Consider the following 17,171-nt stretch of genomic DNA (forward strand, 5'->3'; position numbering starts at 1 on the left):
TTTGTCTCGTAACAGAGTTTTAACGGTGACACCCATCTACGTAAAAGAGAACGTTGCCGGCAATCGGGACGATAGGTGAGTCCCATGAAGAGCTAGCACCTCGATAATAGCCCGCGCCGCAAAATAAAAGACCGCGTAACGATCGGGTTTAGTGTGGTAGACGAGGCCTTTCGCACTTCCGCCGTCATTCTTAGTCGTCGTAAAAATACGTCGCGAAACGACACATCGTTTCACGAAATGAGAAAAAGTCGAGGTTGAAATACATATGGTACGAGGATGTTCGAGATTCAATGGAACTGCACCCTCGCCCCGTATGTTGCAAAAGACAGTTCGCGTTTCCGTCATTGGCATATCCGTCTAGCGTTTAATTACTAATTAAAATATTCTTGTTAATTAAAACGCTTCGTTATCATCTGTGTAAAAAGTTTTAAACTGAAAAAATATTTTTTCTACAGCTTCTTTTGCTTGTACGGATTTTCAGTACAAAATATCAAATATCCGTCCATTTGGTAAAAGCTGTGTAAATTAAGGATACGTAGAAAAAATAGTTTTGCTGAAGTATCTAAAAATTTAATTAGATACAGAGAGAAAAAATAGTTTTGTTGGACCATTAAAATAATTATGATGGACGTCGTAATAAGCATGATGAACAAAGCTGCAAGAAGTTTTAGCATTTTAGTAACTAATTTGAACGTTTTTCATGATTATTTTGAGCTCTAATAAAATTATTTTTAGATTTGTATCCAGCTAAATTTTTAGATACTTCAGTAAAACCAATATTTCCGTGTAGCAGAGTCAGTGGAAATTACATCTCTATTTTACATAATTATTTTAATATTGTATTGTTAACAAACCGTGCACTTGTTAATGACTGTGAGCGACATTTTACAGAAGCATTTTACGCAATCACGTTACTATTAATCATTATTACCACATTTATGTTCATTAATCATGAATCATCTATGCGGAATATACAATTCTATTCTATTCTGCAATTCTATTGGCATTCAAAATACAATAGCAATTTTGATAGTAGCTAATAGATACGCCTAATCTGCTTTTATCATTCATAACTACGCCTGAAGTAATTATTAAACAATAGATAAACGTGTTACGAAAGCGAGCATCCATAAATGCTATATAAATAATGATACATAACAGCAGTAACACAGATATTTAATCAGCAAGGATCAACAGGGTGGGAAGTCTTATTTGCTGCTGCAGGTATGTGGTAATTCGTGATAATTAGGCGTTAATGTTTATTTAAGTACATATATTGATACAATTTTGCTGGAAACGTATACGTAATGTCACAAATATGTGAAACATTTAATGCGTCTAATCAGTACACATTCGCGAATAACGTGTTGTTTTACTGCGTTTTTAATCGCTCGGAAAGTAAATCTAAATTTCAGCCCGCAAATACGTGTACAACATTACACACTATCTCACTTACTAAAAATATATTTAAAAATTCTTACACACCTCGCGTTTCGAAGGATTCTCACTCTTTTTTTACACATTTCCTACACATTTCTCTGTGAAACGTAAGAAAATGTGGCTCTTAAGATATGAAATACGTTGTGAACCCGTGTTTACGCGGTTGATAAATTTCACGAATATTAGCGAAGAATTTTTAATAGAAATGGTCGAAACATCTAAAATAAATCCAATAATTAATGTCTTACAATTAAAAGCACATCGTGGAATAATTTAGAAACAAAAAATTTCGATACCGTTCCATGAAAAAATCTATATCATATCAAGATATATTTTATGTACGCGTGGAATGTTTATTTCTCAAAATGATACGACAAATCTATATCTAAATCTAAACAAAAATTTCTTTACACTTAGCTTATTTTATATTCAAAATTGAGTAAAAAATTTTTTTTATAAGGCGCATGTGTATCTAAAAAAAATCTGAAAATATTTCACGGAATTTATCCCAGTGGATATGCAAATTATTCTTTTAATAACCCTTTAACAACAAATTGTAGCAACGTTATTTGTAGCAGTGAATAATATAAATAATATAAATAATTCTTTTATGCACTAATATAATGAAGAATTAAAGATTTATTTAAAGTTTGCAATTAAATTTCAATGAAAGGAAAGCGGGTTTTCTCTTCGTTGCTTTTTAGTTTTCATTAATAAGAACAATACTGCTTGAGTTTTTGATTTTTGAACGGTAATATGTATTATTATACACTGTATAAAACGTGCATACAATGTATACGTGTATATAGAAATATAATTTTTGTGTAACACATTTAATTTTCTTTGTACGAATTCTTCTAGCATCGAACACCGATTCGTAGAGCCATGATCAAATGAATCATGAGGTCGGCAAAATTCACTCATTGTCAGCAATAACGCATATGCAGGCTTGCCGTGTGAGTAATTTATATTCGTAGTCCTGCTTGCGCACGTAACATTGAATACATTTACAGAATACAGTTACATATGGGAAATACATTGTTATGCTATCATGCGCCGAACAAATGTTTACGACGTTACACATATAATTGCTCGTGTTGCTTGCGTAATGGGTGTGAAAGAATTTTTTCATGTTCGCGTGTCATTGAATAGTTTGTCGATTAATAATCAAATGATCGGGATTCGCGCCCGGCATGTAGTGTACAACTATTTCATTCTAATACAATTGCTTGCAAACAACCACCGTACAAATTAGTGAAATGTATATCGCAACTGCGAATTTATCAATTGCTAAACTAAAAAAATAACAAATTATGATAATGCTACAGATACACGTTATTACAACGCAGACCCAACTGGCTCATAATATCGTTCGGTTCTTAGCTTACTATTGGAAGTACTTCGCATCGCAACAGTACGGTACTAAAATAGAAACGAATATCGCGTTAAGCTATCAGCCATTTCTTAGTATTATACAACGTCAACAATTGCAACACTTCGACGAATAGCGTTCACGATTACGCGAGTACTTTACGGACTAAATAAGACAAAAATATTCCCAATTAATTAGGCCGGTTGAAAAAACACTCTCTCTGTCATTATTGCTTTTGGATTTCGAGCAAATAAGAAATTTTGTATACAAAAACACGTTTTTATATTTACTTTAATATTTGAACTGATTGTACAAATTGAAATTCTTGTTGTAATTTGGATTTAAAAAATTATGATAACAGTTTTTGTGAAATAAAAGTCTCAATTTCTTTTGAATAATTATGTATAGATATACATGTATAAATAACATGTTTTGTATAAATTTAACTTTAATTTTATAAAATACTGTTATATAGAAGTGTCTCAGACACTAAATATTTGCCTGTAATTAATTGCAAATGCTAATTGCAAATGCAAATATAATTGATTATAAATGTTTTTTGTTTAAATTTAAAGAGACAGTTGTCATAATTAAAGAAATACATTCCCGGCGTTATATATGTTCCAAAAGGAATATTGAATTTCAAGTAAAAAACGGATATTTTCTTTAATCCTAATTTCTTTAATTCTATATATTTCATCATAAACGTAACATAATGTACGTTTTATTAATATATAACGAAAATGTGAAAAGAAATCTAAAACTTGTGCCGTCGAAGTTGAATGCAGCATAAACTGCTAGAACTTTGTGATAGAAATATTCTGTATCCTGCTATAGTCCAGTTGATTATTGCGACTGGTTGGAATCGAACATACCTTTCCTTGGTGAACGCATAGGATCGCGTCTCGATTTTTGTACGAATATATTAAAAATTATACTTTTACTTCGTTACTTGTACTTCAGATATTGAATATATTCCGTAATTGTGTCAGTGTCCTTATACGCTATGCTCCTATTTTATTTCGTGTAGTTGCAGCAAATTCCTTAATGCGTTCACCAGGAAGAGCCTTTTAACTGTGTGAACACTCACCGGTGCACCACTTTGAATAAACGATCAAAACATAAATTTCTCTCCGCCTTAAGCAGGCCACATGCTTCAACGCGAGAACCTTCTGTTTCCTTGAACCAGCCGAATTATCAACCAAACGATTCCTCTCCCCGTTAAAAATTCATATATTTATCGCGACATGATCGCGATATAAAAATATACTTCTTTTAAATTGCCCGTAAATAGCTATCTGAATACTAGCGCGGTGTATACTATTACTTATTACTTCTAAGTATTTCTTCCCGTCCCATTTCCAATATTTATTATACCTCTTACTGAGTTTACAGCTTGGTCAACACGTACGAGTCTTCTAGTGCGATCATTAAATAATTTTCTTTTCGATTAAAATTCTCTATCTTAAAACATTAACAGCTGGCATAGTTTATATATTAACAAAGATTATAAATAATTGAATTTTGAACATATCTTATGAGATAGTATACTTTTATCTTTTTTTTAAAACATTTATCCATTATTAAATAAGTATATTATATATATTATATATATATAATAAATATTCTCTCTCTCTCTCTCTCTCTCTCTCTCTCTCTCTCTCTCTCTCAACAAAAATATCTTCCAAAATATTGTTTTTCTTTAAAAAATAATTTAAATATTATCAAAATGTTATAATATTCAATTGCTAACAACCAGCTATTAAGGAATTAAGGAGAATCTTTAACATTCTTACCAGAGAAATACGCACTAAAGAAATATATTACTGACTTATTATTAAATAAATGATAGTGTAATGATTGCTTAACTTAGCATATGAAACTAATTAGTTTGACACGCGTCCATTTTGACACAAATTACTACAGAATGTCCAATTGTGCTGGACCCACTATATATAGATATATATATTTATCTTACTATAAATATTATTTTTAAGATAAGTGTAACCTAACAAGTTAAAAGTGATCGCTAACGCTAATCATGTTTGACTCAGGAAACTGTTATTTTTCGTAATTAAGCCTGCACTGCTCTCGGACATAGGTATCACGGCTGACTTTTCGCCTTTCGGTAACTTTGCATGCGATTTTATGTTTGGTTGTAGACCTTTCAGGAAGTTCTGAAAAAAAGTTATAACGTTGGATTACATCTACAATTCAAATGAAACCCGCAGCAATAATTATATGGCCATTATACGAGATGTACGCGATGATAGCACGGGGTACTTTTGTCATATGCATATGATTTGCACACGAATGTATTTAAATTTACCTCTTTAAATGATCCTGGCGTCATTATTACGTAATATAACGCGTATCCTGGTATCCATATCATAGACGAAAGGCTCAAACACACGCCAACTATTTCTGCCCAAGTGGGATATTCGTAGCTACTGCCATATTTGAGTGGTTTATATTGAACAATTTGGAATACGAAGATGAACTAGAAGAATAAGAAGTAATATTAATAAACTGTGAAGCTCTATGGTAATATAAAAAAGAATAAGGAGCTTTTTTTACTTTTGCTGCACATAATATATTTTACATGTTTTACATAACGATTTCTGTAAGCTAGTCAGCACAATCAATATTCCTTTTAAAAGATAATTTGCTACGCAATTAGATGCAAATGTACTCACGAGCATGATCACTGGCGCGAGTAAAACCCAGCATATATACCAGAATTTATTCAATCGAATACCCATCATCTGATGCACGCAGTCGCAGAACTTCTTCGCCCCGAAAATCCACGATATCGCTATCGTTTGGAAGAAACACACCCACAAAATGGACATTCCGCTCGCGGAGTAGAAATCCATCAGTTGGAAAATATAAATTCCCCCCTGAAACAAACGTGAAATTTTTATATATATATATATATTTTTTTATAAACTGCGCTCGAAACATTTGATGATACGCCTCATATATACGCCTAGAAACGTTTTCAGATACTTACATTCGTGACCATTGGAATTCCCAGAACAAACATTACAAGGCAAATAACGATGGTGAATTTGATTCTGTGAGGACGAAGCGTATCCGGCCAATAGTCGACCACACCGGTTATGAAAGATTCCACTATGCAAAATTCACTGTCGATGCCGAGTATCTGTGCGAAAAAAAACGATTTGTATGTAATATTTAAATAATATTTTGGAAAAGTTCTAGAGAGAACGTCTAATTCTAATTTCTCCATATGCTTAACTATATTTCGCCAAAATCTAGATTTAACTTTAACATAATGCGCATTTACAATATTACATTAACACTTAATCATTTCTATAAGTTAGAAATTATACAGGGTGAGTTTTAGTTCCTGTGTCTACATTTTATCATAAAAGATGACTTACCAGCTGCAATTGTAAAATTTCCCTGTATATATGTACATACGTGTATATTTATGATAAAATGTTGACGCAAAAATTAAAATTTACCGTGTATATAATTTATTGTGTAACCAATCATAAATGTTGGTTAAAAAGATATCTGTCCGTTTATCATACGTGCAATTTTGTTTATTGTCGATGATCGCGAAGTGTTCGACATCTAATATCGTTACATGTACGAGACACGAACTTGTATGTTTTTTTAACCAATATTTATGAGTAGCTATATAATAAAAAAAAAATCTTTATACTTTATGAAAATTATGAATAAGAAAATGGTATGCACTTTTATTACTTAATTTTTTATTAACTTTTATACTCTAATCTTATTAATCTCAAATTTTCGAATATGTATGTATATATTGTACTATTGTCTACATGATCAATCTTTGTTAATAATTCGTTCAGCAAATATTAATTAATTTTGTGCAAAATAAATTACGTTGAATAATGTAATTACTGAATAAATAATTTATATAATAATAAATATTCAGTAAATAACTACTGAATATTAACGTAAGCTAAAATTTATTTAGCGGGAAAAAACAAAGTTATTCAAATAGGAAATAAAATAAACGTAAAATAACAAACGTTACTATTAAATTTGCTTATACTTATAAAGATTTCATAATTTGTCTTAACAAAAAAGCGATGTTAAATGACGATGCCTCGAGAGAAGCTTCCTGCCAAGGGTGACAGCATGTCCACCTTTATAGCGATGTACATGAACAAACATAGACGGCGACAGCCGATTCCGTTGGAATAACAATTTCTTACGAGCAGCATAACGAAGAATATAATGGCCCACAACGAAGCACCGGGTAGCTTCAAAACGACCTCGGGATACGTGAGGAAGACGAGACCAGGTCCGCTCTTGACGACCTCGGACACCTGCGTTTGCTGTTCCTGGGCGATGTGACCCAGTATTGAAAAGGTTACGCAACCAGCCAGAAGACATGTCAGGGTGTTGACTACGCAAGTGATTATTGCGTCTCTGCAAGACAAAACTCCCTTTTTGAAAGACTCTAGCAGCGACGACACCACGTTTAGTGCGTCATGGTTAAAAGACTAGAGATATCTTAAAATCATAACTACAAAATCACATACGTAATTTACGAAATAAGATCAATGAAAGCCGAAATGACTAAAGCGATGATATACGTGGATTGTCCGAGCTACTTGGAGCTGCGAGACTTGGAGCTGCGAGACCAAATTAAGTTTGGTTAAGAGAAACGTATGCTCTTATCGTTTTTTCTCTTTACTTTTTTTTCTTGGTACATTGGTGCCTCGACATTCTGGCGAAAATTTGATGAAAATCGGATAAGCAAAATCTATTATCAAAATTTATAACGCTGTGAAAGCGAGACATGTTATTGGTGTCTGGCCACCAGTCAAGGAGAACGCGTCAGCTTACCTATAACAATTATGATGGAACTTGTTGTACGAGCCCAAAGCGGGCAGGGCACCGGTGCCGATGCTGTACGCGAAAAAGATCTGGGTAGCGCCGTCTATCCACGGTCCGGGATTGAGCAATTCCTCCCATCGTGGCGTCACGTAGTAAAGCAAACCCTCGTAGGAACCCTCCAACGTCACCGCTCTTCCCAAAAGAATGAAAAGCACCACGTACGGGAACAAGGCTGAAAACCAGATGATCTTACCGCTCTGATGAAGACCGCGACGGATGATAAAGTAAACGAGCAGCCAGCCGATAATCAGGCAGCCTAGCAGCTCCCACTGGATATTGCCGATGCTCTCGATACCAGACGTGATGCCGAGGACTCGTCGACTAAAAATTCAACATCATTTTTTGTAGTCGATTCATATTGTTAATAAGATTCATAGAGCCACCAACAATTAGTACGAAATGTCTCAAACATTATCTTACAGAGCTTATAGTTAGATCTATTCATCTATTAGAGCTATTTTCTGCTATTTTCCTTTTTTTTAAAGATAAGCAAAAAAATCAGATTGAATTAAAATAACGCGACTACATAATAAAATACACGTGGTGAAATTTTTTTATATTGCAATGTTTTTTTTTTATTTAACTTGTTTCATGAAGGATATCTAATTTGATGATAGTTTTTTCATAATATTAGTTTGATAAATTGCAAATTTGCCTTACATATTTAAATGCATTTTGCTGATGTTATTATCGTTGATATTATGCATTACGTAAACGCATTTATACACGAGGGAACCTTATGACCTGATTTAAGAAAATCAATGTCGTATTCCTTATAGTTACATTGCATAAATACCCTAATAACTTTTATCTTACATCACAGCCTATAACTATACAGGCATTGCCCAAGGGACATAAATCTAACGCATATGTATTTTATTTCATCAAAATTTTTGAGTTTAAAAAATTTTAAGAATATTATTCTTGAAAAATTGAATAAGAGGTTGAACGTTTCCATCACATTCATTGTGTGCAATTGATGTGCAATATATTATTTATCTTATGTTATTAATATACGCATTTTATATTTTATAGCAGGTTTTAATAATGTTTTACTTACTCCCAAAATTCTTCTACCGGCGTGGTATGGTGACAGGTATTATTTTCGGTAGATTTCGAACAGTTTATTGTTTCATTCGTGTTACTCTTTTGGGCATCATAACAGTCATGTGTGTTCCACCATTTGCCTGTAAAAAGAAAATAATAAACTAGGGTAAACAAATCGACGTTAACCATTTGTTAGATTTATTCAGAGCTTTGTATCTCTATATTTTATACAAATATTATCTAAAAATAAAAAATTAAGACACTTAAATATTTTTAATTGTCTTATTTTTTAAGCAGTATTATATGAAGTACAGTACAGGATATAATATGATAACTTCGATACATACGCGTTGCATTTATTAATAATTTAATTTATAAATTATTATTTATTATGTTTAACGTAAATAAATTATACCAATAAAAACAGTATATAGTTTATTGCTATTAAAAAATTAGAAATACAAAATATTTATTTTCTTTGAAAAAAATTATTTGAGAAAGCATTCTTTAAAAATCCTTGCATTTTTGCCGTATATCAAAAACATTGAGATATATGACTACTCATGGCTGAAACAGTCAAACTGAATAAATAGTACAAAAGCTAAACATTTGTATTTTGTTACATACTTTATTCCCTTACATTTGTATATCTAGAAGTAACCATTAAGCCTTTTACACTTCTTGCAGAGAGAGTAATTATTTTACATAAATTGTAATACATTGTTGCGCTACTTACGACATTGGCAAATTGATTTTTCTTAATAGTGAAAAATGAAAATTACAACGTAATACTAATATACCATGAAAGCATACAACAAAGTGATTTCGAGCTAATCATCTTGACTCTTTTTATTTTTTCTGACTTTTACGGCGAAAATCCTTGCGAAACGTATCTATCGGAGTTATCCTACATTTTAAATAGTAATATTTAATAATTGAAAAATATGTTATTACCACATTCATCCCAAGGTACTTTCGGTATATTTACGATCGTGCTTATGAGGTAGAAAAGAGTCCAAGCAATAATTATGCAGTAATATACGTCAAGGAAGAATACAATGGTCATCGTAGCATACCCTACACCTAAAATCCAATAACGTATTATACGATTGCTAATTTATTTTATTGACATATTATATATAAGTTGTGTAATCTTAATGTTTAAAGATATCAGAAAATAGTTATTACCTTGTAAAAGAGGGCACAATTGTCCTACTAGCGTCATTCCACCCGCTCCGAGATATTGTCCAATGGCGACTTCTTGAAAAAATATAGGGATTCCGCAAAACAGCATTGCAATACCGTAAGTGATCAGAAAAGCGCCTGCAATAAATTTCCAAAATTTATTAAATTTAAATAAAAATAAAAAATTTATTATTTTACGTAAATATTAATTGATAATTATTCTTACGTCAAGGCAATATAAATAATCTATTGGTCATAATCTAAACTTAAGCAACTTTGTCCTCGGTCTTTTTTTACCTTATTTCATTTTATATGAGCAAAGAAGAGAAATTTAATCATAGCAGTGAGACAGTAATTAAATTCGAGAAGACCGCAGACGTTAAGTTTTAACGCATTTCATTTGTATCATGTTAAGGATTGTATGACTTCGTAAATTAAAAGCAATTATGAATGTTGGACGTCACTGAAATCTGACTCTATTTGCATCCTCGACTCATAATGGTAAATTTAAAGGACGGATAAAGCTTCTAAACGAAATAGCAGAGCTTAACGAGCTCTGTTGAGAGAAAGAGAGAGAGAGAGAAATTTTAAATAATGATATTTAAAAAATGATATTAAAATAATTATATTTAAACCTTCTATAAAAATATTTTTTATATTATTGTAACATAATAAGCCTGTTATTTTGGTAATAATAAAAAACATTGTTGTTTGGTAATAATAAATGTTTTTGGTAATAATAAAAAACATAAAATTGTTTAGAAGGCTAACAAACTGAATTATCTATCTATAATACGTGTAAAATCATAAATATATATGACGATTAAAAGTCTTAACATGTGGTGATCGTTAGACCGTTCATAAGCCCAGTAGGATTGACTTACCACCTCCATTTTTGTAGCACAGATAAGGGAACCGCCAGACATTTCCCAGTCCGACGGAAACGCTTATGCAAGAAAATAGGAAGTCGAGTTTATTGTCCCAACCGCCGCGTTCGGCATCCTCTTCTCTATTACCGATTTCAGACATTTTACCCTGCGGTGAAGACACCGTCATCTTCGGCACCGCACGAGACGGCTCGCGTTTCTTGTCCGCCGCCACCGATTTGGCCTTGAACTGTATGAAGGTCTGATCGGGATCGACCTGATCCTTCTCCTCGCCCCAATAATACATTTTCTCCGCCATGGAGCCTGAAACATACCGAAAGTTGACACTAGCTATCTACAAGAGGAAGCGCTAAGCCGATCCTTTAACGTAATTGGAAGGATGAAACTCCATTTCTTGTGGCCTTCGTGCGATCGATTATTATGAAATTACCCTATCTTATAACATTAAACCATAATTCTGTTGGAAAGTATACACGCAACATCTTTCTGTAACTTGACAAAATGTAAAAATCTTTACAGAAAATCTTTTTCATTTTAGCGTTCCTTCTAAAAAATTAAAAATAGCCAGATAAACAAAAAGTCGCACAAACATTTATATATTTTGTGAAAATAGAATTTAATCTTTAAAGTCCAATTCAAGAATATTTAATTAAATTTCTTTTTATTCTTTTAAATCTTTCTCAATAATTGAGTTTTGAAATACTTTTCCTTTATTTCTTTAAGCTTCTTTTGAAGAAATATAAAAACTCTTTTCTCTTCTTTTACGAGTTTGCAAAATTTTAAATACAAACTTCTTATTTATCTCTTTTATCAACTATAAAGATTTTTCTTATTGCGTATGCATGTTAATCTAGTTGATATTAGCGGTTTAAACTTTGTGAGATATTTTCTCCAATTAGGATATTTTCTTGAATTTTGACATTTCGTCGTGATCTCTATTGCATTTATAGGAGAAACAACGATGCGCCTAACGATGCGTGATGTACATATCTCCGCCCACGCTCCGAAGGTCGAGCACGCAATTGCAATATACGCAATTACGAATGTCGTTTGGGGATTGTTTTTCCAATAACTCTCTGTTCAGTTTCAGTCTCTCCGATTTTTCAACATGTTTATTAAATAGCATATACACATATGTATATATAGATATATCATAAATCTTGTTGACCTTTTGAACAATATAATGTTAAATGACGCAATTGCACTGAGAATGAAATCATTAGTAATGGTGTGAATCAACAATGTAAACGTGTTAATATATGCAGCACTGTTGTCATAACTATGTATCATTTTAAATTGTTGAAAACACTTTCTAAATTTATAACAAGAAAACAAAAGAAATATTGTGTTTGTCAATACAATTTTTTAAAAGTAATATATATATATATATTACTTACGCAGATAACATATATATCTTTTGCATCTATTTTTTATTTTTATTCAAAATTATAACATGTATAGTGCGATCTAGATATTTTTCTGATCACAATTTATATTTTTATATGTATGAAATCAGTTTTCTAAGAAAAAAGAAAAACAAATTTGAATATTTACAGAAAAAAAAATTACTAAAGTTTCTTTAGCAATACTTCTCAATATTGTATTATTTGTACTCATATTAATTTTATCTTCTTCAAACAATGTAAAATCCAATTTTTTCTTGTCGAAAGAGGATCTTTACAGTTCGCTGACTTTTAATATTCAACATCAAATATTTCTATGATCGATATTGCAATTACACTTTTATAAAAGTTTATAGAGAATTAACTGAAAAATTAGTTTTTATCTGTAACGCTTTGTGTAGATATTGTTTAGTCATTCGCTTTTAAGGTCGACATTGCATTAACAGCTGAATTCAATTAATTACATTTGAAACGAGACAAAAACGATTATCTAGCCAAGTTTACTCAATTCAGAATCCTGATATAATCGATTGCTTTGTAAAGAAGGTCGTCAATATTGATATTTTACTTTTCTTTCAGTTTATATTTTTCAAACAAAAATTGAAAACAAAACTTTAAAAACACAAGTACAAACTAGGAAGTGTCAGATCTTATATTAAATGATATAGCAGTTTTTATAATATCATTTTGTAATAATTAAATTTTTGAGAGATAAAAATAAGCGTCTAAGAAAACGAGCCCCAAAATCGACATGGTACGCATTTTCCTTTTCTTTTCCTTTAACATGAATTATCTGTACAAAATATTAACAACTTAATACGATTATTTGTAATTGAAAGACTCGATATTTACCAAATTAGGAGTAAGTATAAGTCTACTGAGAGTACCGCGCGGTTATTATTGCGCAAAGCAGATTTAAGTTATTAATTTAGTAGATAGACATCTTAATAATGTGTCTTCTTTTATTTGATTTTATATGACAAACTGATGTTTGCTATCAATTAAAAGTTTTGTCAAATTATCATCAATAATGCTATTTTGACGCCAAAATGATGACACATAACATCAGTTTGCTATTATAATACATAATTAGTATTATTGTTATTAATATTCTTTAACACATATGTATTTAATAATAATACAAAATATAAATATAAATATTAGCTGCATTTTATGAAAACATAAATTGTGTAACTTATATAGACTGATTAAGCTTGATTGTTGTTTTAAAAATTATATTGTCACAATAATACACTCAAGAAAATTTGAGATCTTGTAAGGCATTAAAAAATTATTATAATATCGACGATATTCCATTATTTAAAAGTAATAGGTTACAACTAGTCTTTTCTGAGATTTATTAAAAATTTTCATAGCATTCCCTTTGTTGTTTTACTTTTTTGTGCAACGTCAAAGCTTAATTCTTTAAATATTTTTCTGACAAATTTTATAGAGTAATTAAATGTATTATTAGAAAATGGATTTAATTTCAACGAAAATTTTTTCAAGATTGTAGTTTATATGTGGTGCACCTGCCCACGCCTTCTTAAAATACGTAAAGATACATTGAAGTTACTTGTCATGCAATAAATGTATTTAACCCAAAAAATATTACAAACATAAAGTTGTTTTTATGAATGAAACAGTACAAAAGCAAACAAATGAATTTTTTAGTAAACAATTACATAATTGCTATCATTATGAATCATCTCTTCTTTTAAATTTACTAATAGACTTAATTAAATTTTATATAGATACATGCTTTTATATAGATTACATGCATAACATTTGTTTAGAGGCAATGAAAACTTTGTTATGTTTTGTTACATGGATTGGAGGTTCATTAAAAGTTATCTAATAATCAAGTACAAACTATCTTACGTTTTAATAATTTACAACAATTAATTCCATTAGAATTTAGTAGAATTTAGTAGAAAATCTATCGTTAAATGAATTATTAGCAGGCAACAGAGTTTAAAACTTTTTTTATTTATACTGGTACTGGTCTGTTAGTTTTGGATAATAAGTTCTGTTTTTGGATAATAAGTTTGAAATTCGAATCGAAACTTAAATAGAGATAGCCACAGCGGATCTTAGTGTTAAATAATAATTTTTACAATCTCTTGTGCAAACTGCGCCGCATATTCGTCTGACTTGAAATATAGTTATTGCATGATGTCGAAATATTATTATTAACATAACGAGCAATTTCATAGTTTTGATGCTCAGAAGCATCTACAGAATTCCTCTTCTCTAAATTCTAAAGAATTTTATTGCGAAAGGTAACATTGTTTTTGAATTTTACTTAAAAAACGCTACGAACTTTTGTTCCAACCAAACCCAATATCGTAAAAATATCGAAAAAAGCCATGAATGCATAAAGTATGGATTTTTGCTCTTTTTAATTGTTTAAACAGATCATGTTTATATCAATATTAAAGTGCAAAGTATAATTTTCGAGAAACAAGGTGCTATGTTGGTTTTGGCGATTTTTTTCTACCTGGTGCAAAACTTTGCTTCGATCCAAGTAACCAGTGCCGAAACCTACGCAACCGGTTTCCTATTCAACATATCACGACCACGCGTATTGTGTCGTTGCTACATGCGTATTTGCAATATTGCGCGCGTTCGCGCATTCTTATTCAAGCTCTCCCTCCTCCAAAAATTCTCTCCCTATTTCTTTCACCGTTGTAGCCCGGCCGATTTGGGATAGCCGATGAAGAGGGTGCACGTGACAAGTAATGTATACATATGTCCACTGTACATGTGTCTGTAACGTGCATATGTTTGCGTTTATTTGCGCGCGCGCCGTCGACGCTGCGCTGACCGTGCGCGCGCTCCACGCGCACGGATGCTGGACGCAAAATCAATATCAAGTTTACATCGCGTCTATGTACACACGTGGACCGTGAACCTCGTCGTAAAATTCGGACGCGTTGCAACGCCACTGAAACCGCTGATACCCAATCGGATTGCCGATTACGTCCGAACGTGATTGTACTAGGATCAATCGGGAATACTTTGAATTAGAGGGTGGGAAGGGAGTCACGTAGAAACCAAAAGCTGAAAGTAAAGATCCACGGAAAATTTGATGACTACCAAAGCGACGGATAAACTTTGAAGCGTAATAAACGCGAGTCAGAAATATAGATGTCTTTCATGTAATTAGCAACAGATAAAAAATTTTAATTATTTAATATTAAAAAAAAAGAAATATTAAAATTATTAATTCTTTATTCATCCAACACTTCGTAGGTTACGAAGTTATATCCAGTATTATTTAACAAAAACCACGTTATTTAGTATTTTGTGATATTTAAAAATCTTTTTATAATCAATATTTTTTAATAAAGGAATAGATTATAACGCGCTACTTAAATAACTACAATCTAAAAAATTATAGTACAATTAAAAAAAAATAAATAGAATGTTAAATAGTATAATTATTAATTATTTCCTTGTTCTTCAAATATATCCAAAATATTTTTAAAAAATGCAATTTATAAATTTATAGATTTATAGTGCATAATGTAATGCTACGTTCATTCTCGCCATAATTAACAGACCTTATATGACGATGCAGCTGCTGCATTATGCGCTTGACTGCGCAAGGGAAATATTTAATCGTTAAAATCGTTAAACGAATTGCGTAGGTTGTGTGCAAATAGAATCTTAATTATTATACGTTGCACGCTTATCGATTATCAGATACATGAAGTAGATTTGTTATTGTTACAACGTATTAACAGCATTGCCGACGATTTCAAATGCGTAACTTTGTGCAATCTTTTTGCAATATCATATAATTACATCATCAATTTATTTACCACCACATGCAAATATAATTTGTGTCTCAGTCAAAAAAGTTCTTGTTCTTTTATTATGACGTTTCATTTAGTCTAAATTTACATACAGGTCTACGAAACGAACGCAAATATTTTAATGTCTCAATTATCCGTTTCTTTGTGAATAAAATTCTACTTCAATACGATTTTTGCGAACTTCTAACATCTTACCAAAGGATGCGCACAGAATTCCGATGTAGCAGCCGTGACCGTTAGTTTTTCTTGTCTGGTGATAATCGTAAAATTCAGTATTGCGTGTAATCACATTGTACAAGCAGGATGCAGACGTTAGTTACGCCGCGTAGGACCGTTCACGCCCGTCTCCGTTGCGGAGGTACGAATTCTCTTCCTGAATCCTTCCCTGAGTGGCTTTGCCGACCGGACTCGATGGCTGAATGACTCACGTGGATTCACTTGTCAAGGGTGACCCTCGGAAAAGCGCACTTTCGAAGTATACGAGATTTATTTGACGTATATCGTCGCGTCGGTCACGAATGCGACCTACCCCACAAGGGTCGTGGTTACAGAATAATGCTCCGGTTCAAGATGGGGAATGTTACCCCCTTCGAACGCATGCGCATTTCTATGCATCCCTTTCCCCTTTTAGCCGGCGAAGCGAAGTGACGGAGTCCTGGAGTCTGGCGGAGGCGGCAGGATCTTTTACTATGACAAATAATCATAGGGACCGAAGAGTGGCTCGACGCGAACGCCGTGTGCTTTATAAAGTTCTTTTTAAGATACTAACGTAAAGATTGTCGATGCTCTAAGGGGATTAGACAGTCAAAAATAAAGCTCTTTTTTATGAGTCAATTGCAAAGAAATGAAAGCACACCTAGATTTACCCTTTTATACAATGTTTATTGCTAATATATAGATAGAAAAAAAATTGGTATTAAATATATACATATATAGGTTTATATGTATAATACCAATTTGTTTTCTATTTACATGCTAGTAATAAACATTGTATAAAAAGATAAATCTGGATATGCTTTTATTTTTCTGCAATTGACTTATAAAGAAGAGCTTTATTTTTAAGCGATTTGACTGCCCCTTAACATTTTTTTCTACACAAAATTTAGCT

The 17,171-nt window shown here is 31.8% G+C and overlaps 1 protein-coding gene across 2 annotated transcripts; it reads right to left on the bottom strand.

Annotated features, from left to right (window-relative positions):
* Positions 1-4,604: 4,604 nt before the first annotated feature.
* LOC105193795 (sodium- and chloride-dependent GABA transporter 1) lies at positions 4,605-16,625 on the bottom strand. 2 transcript variants are annotated; one of them, XM_011158393.3, is made up of 11 exons: positions 16,259-16,625; positions 10,837-11,142; positions 9,956-10,090; positions 9,722-9,850; positions 8,781-8,907; positions 7,670-8,041; positions 7,033-7,249; positions 5,826-5,978; positions 5,509-5,712; positions 5,142-5,312; positions 4,852-4,989 (listed from the first exon to the last, which is right to left on the bottom strand). In XM_011158393.3, exons 2-11 carry the CDS (start codon positions 11,135-11,137, stop codon positions 4,852-4,854), a joined length of 1,947 nt encoding a protein of 648 aa, XP_011156695.1. In that variant the 5' UTR covers positions 11,138-11,142; positions 16,259-16,625. The 2 variants fall into 2 exon arrangements, with proteins under 2 accessions (XP_025991198.1, XP_011156695.1); XM_026135413.2 differs by lacking the exon at positions 16,259-16,625 and having other exon boundaries at positions 4,605-4,989; positions 10,837-11,137.
* Between the last annotated feature and the right edge of the window lie 546 nt (positions 16,626-17,171).

Source organism: Solenopsis invicta, chromosome 2, assembly GCF_016802725.1.
Source record: "Solenopsis invicta isolate M01_SB chromosome 2, UNIL_Sinv_3.0, whole genome shotgun sequence".
Taxonomy (NCBI): domain Eukaryota; kingdom Metazoa; phylum Arthropoda; class Insecta; order Hymenoptera; family Formicidae; genus Solenopsis; species Solenopsis invicta.

Excerpts from the sequence above, each read along its gene's own strand:
- LOC105193795 (XM_026135413.2), bottom strand. The coding sequence starts at position 11,137 with ATGGCGGAGAAAATGTATTATTGGGGCGAGGAGAAGGATCAGGTCGAT. Across the intron at positions 7,250-7,669 it reads TTCCATCATAATTGTTATAG|AGACGCAATAATCACTTGCG; the intron begins GTAAGCTGACGC and ends TTTGTCTTGCAG. Across the intron at positions 5,713-5,825 it reads GAATTCCAATGGTCACGAAT|GGGGGAATTTATATTTTCCA; the intron begins GTAAGTATCTGA and ends CGTTTGTTTCAG.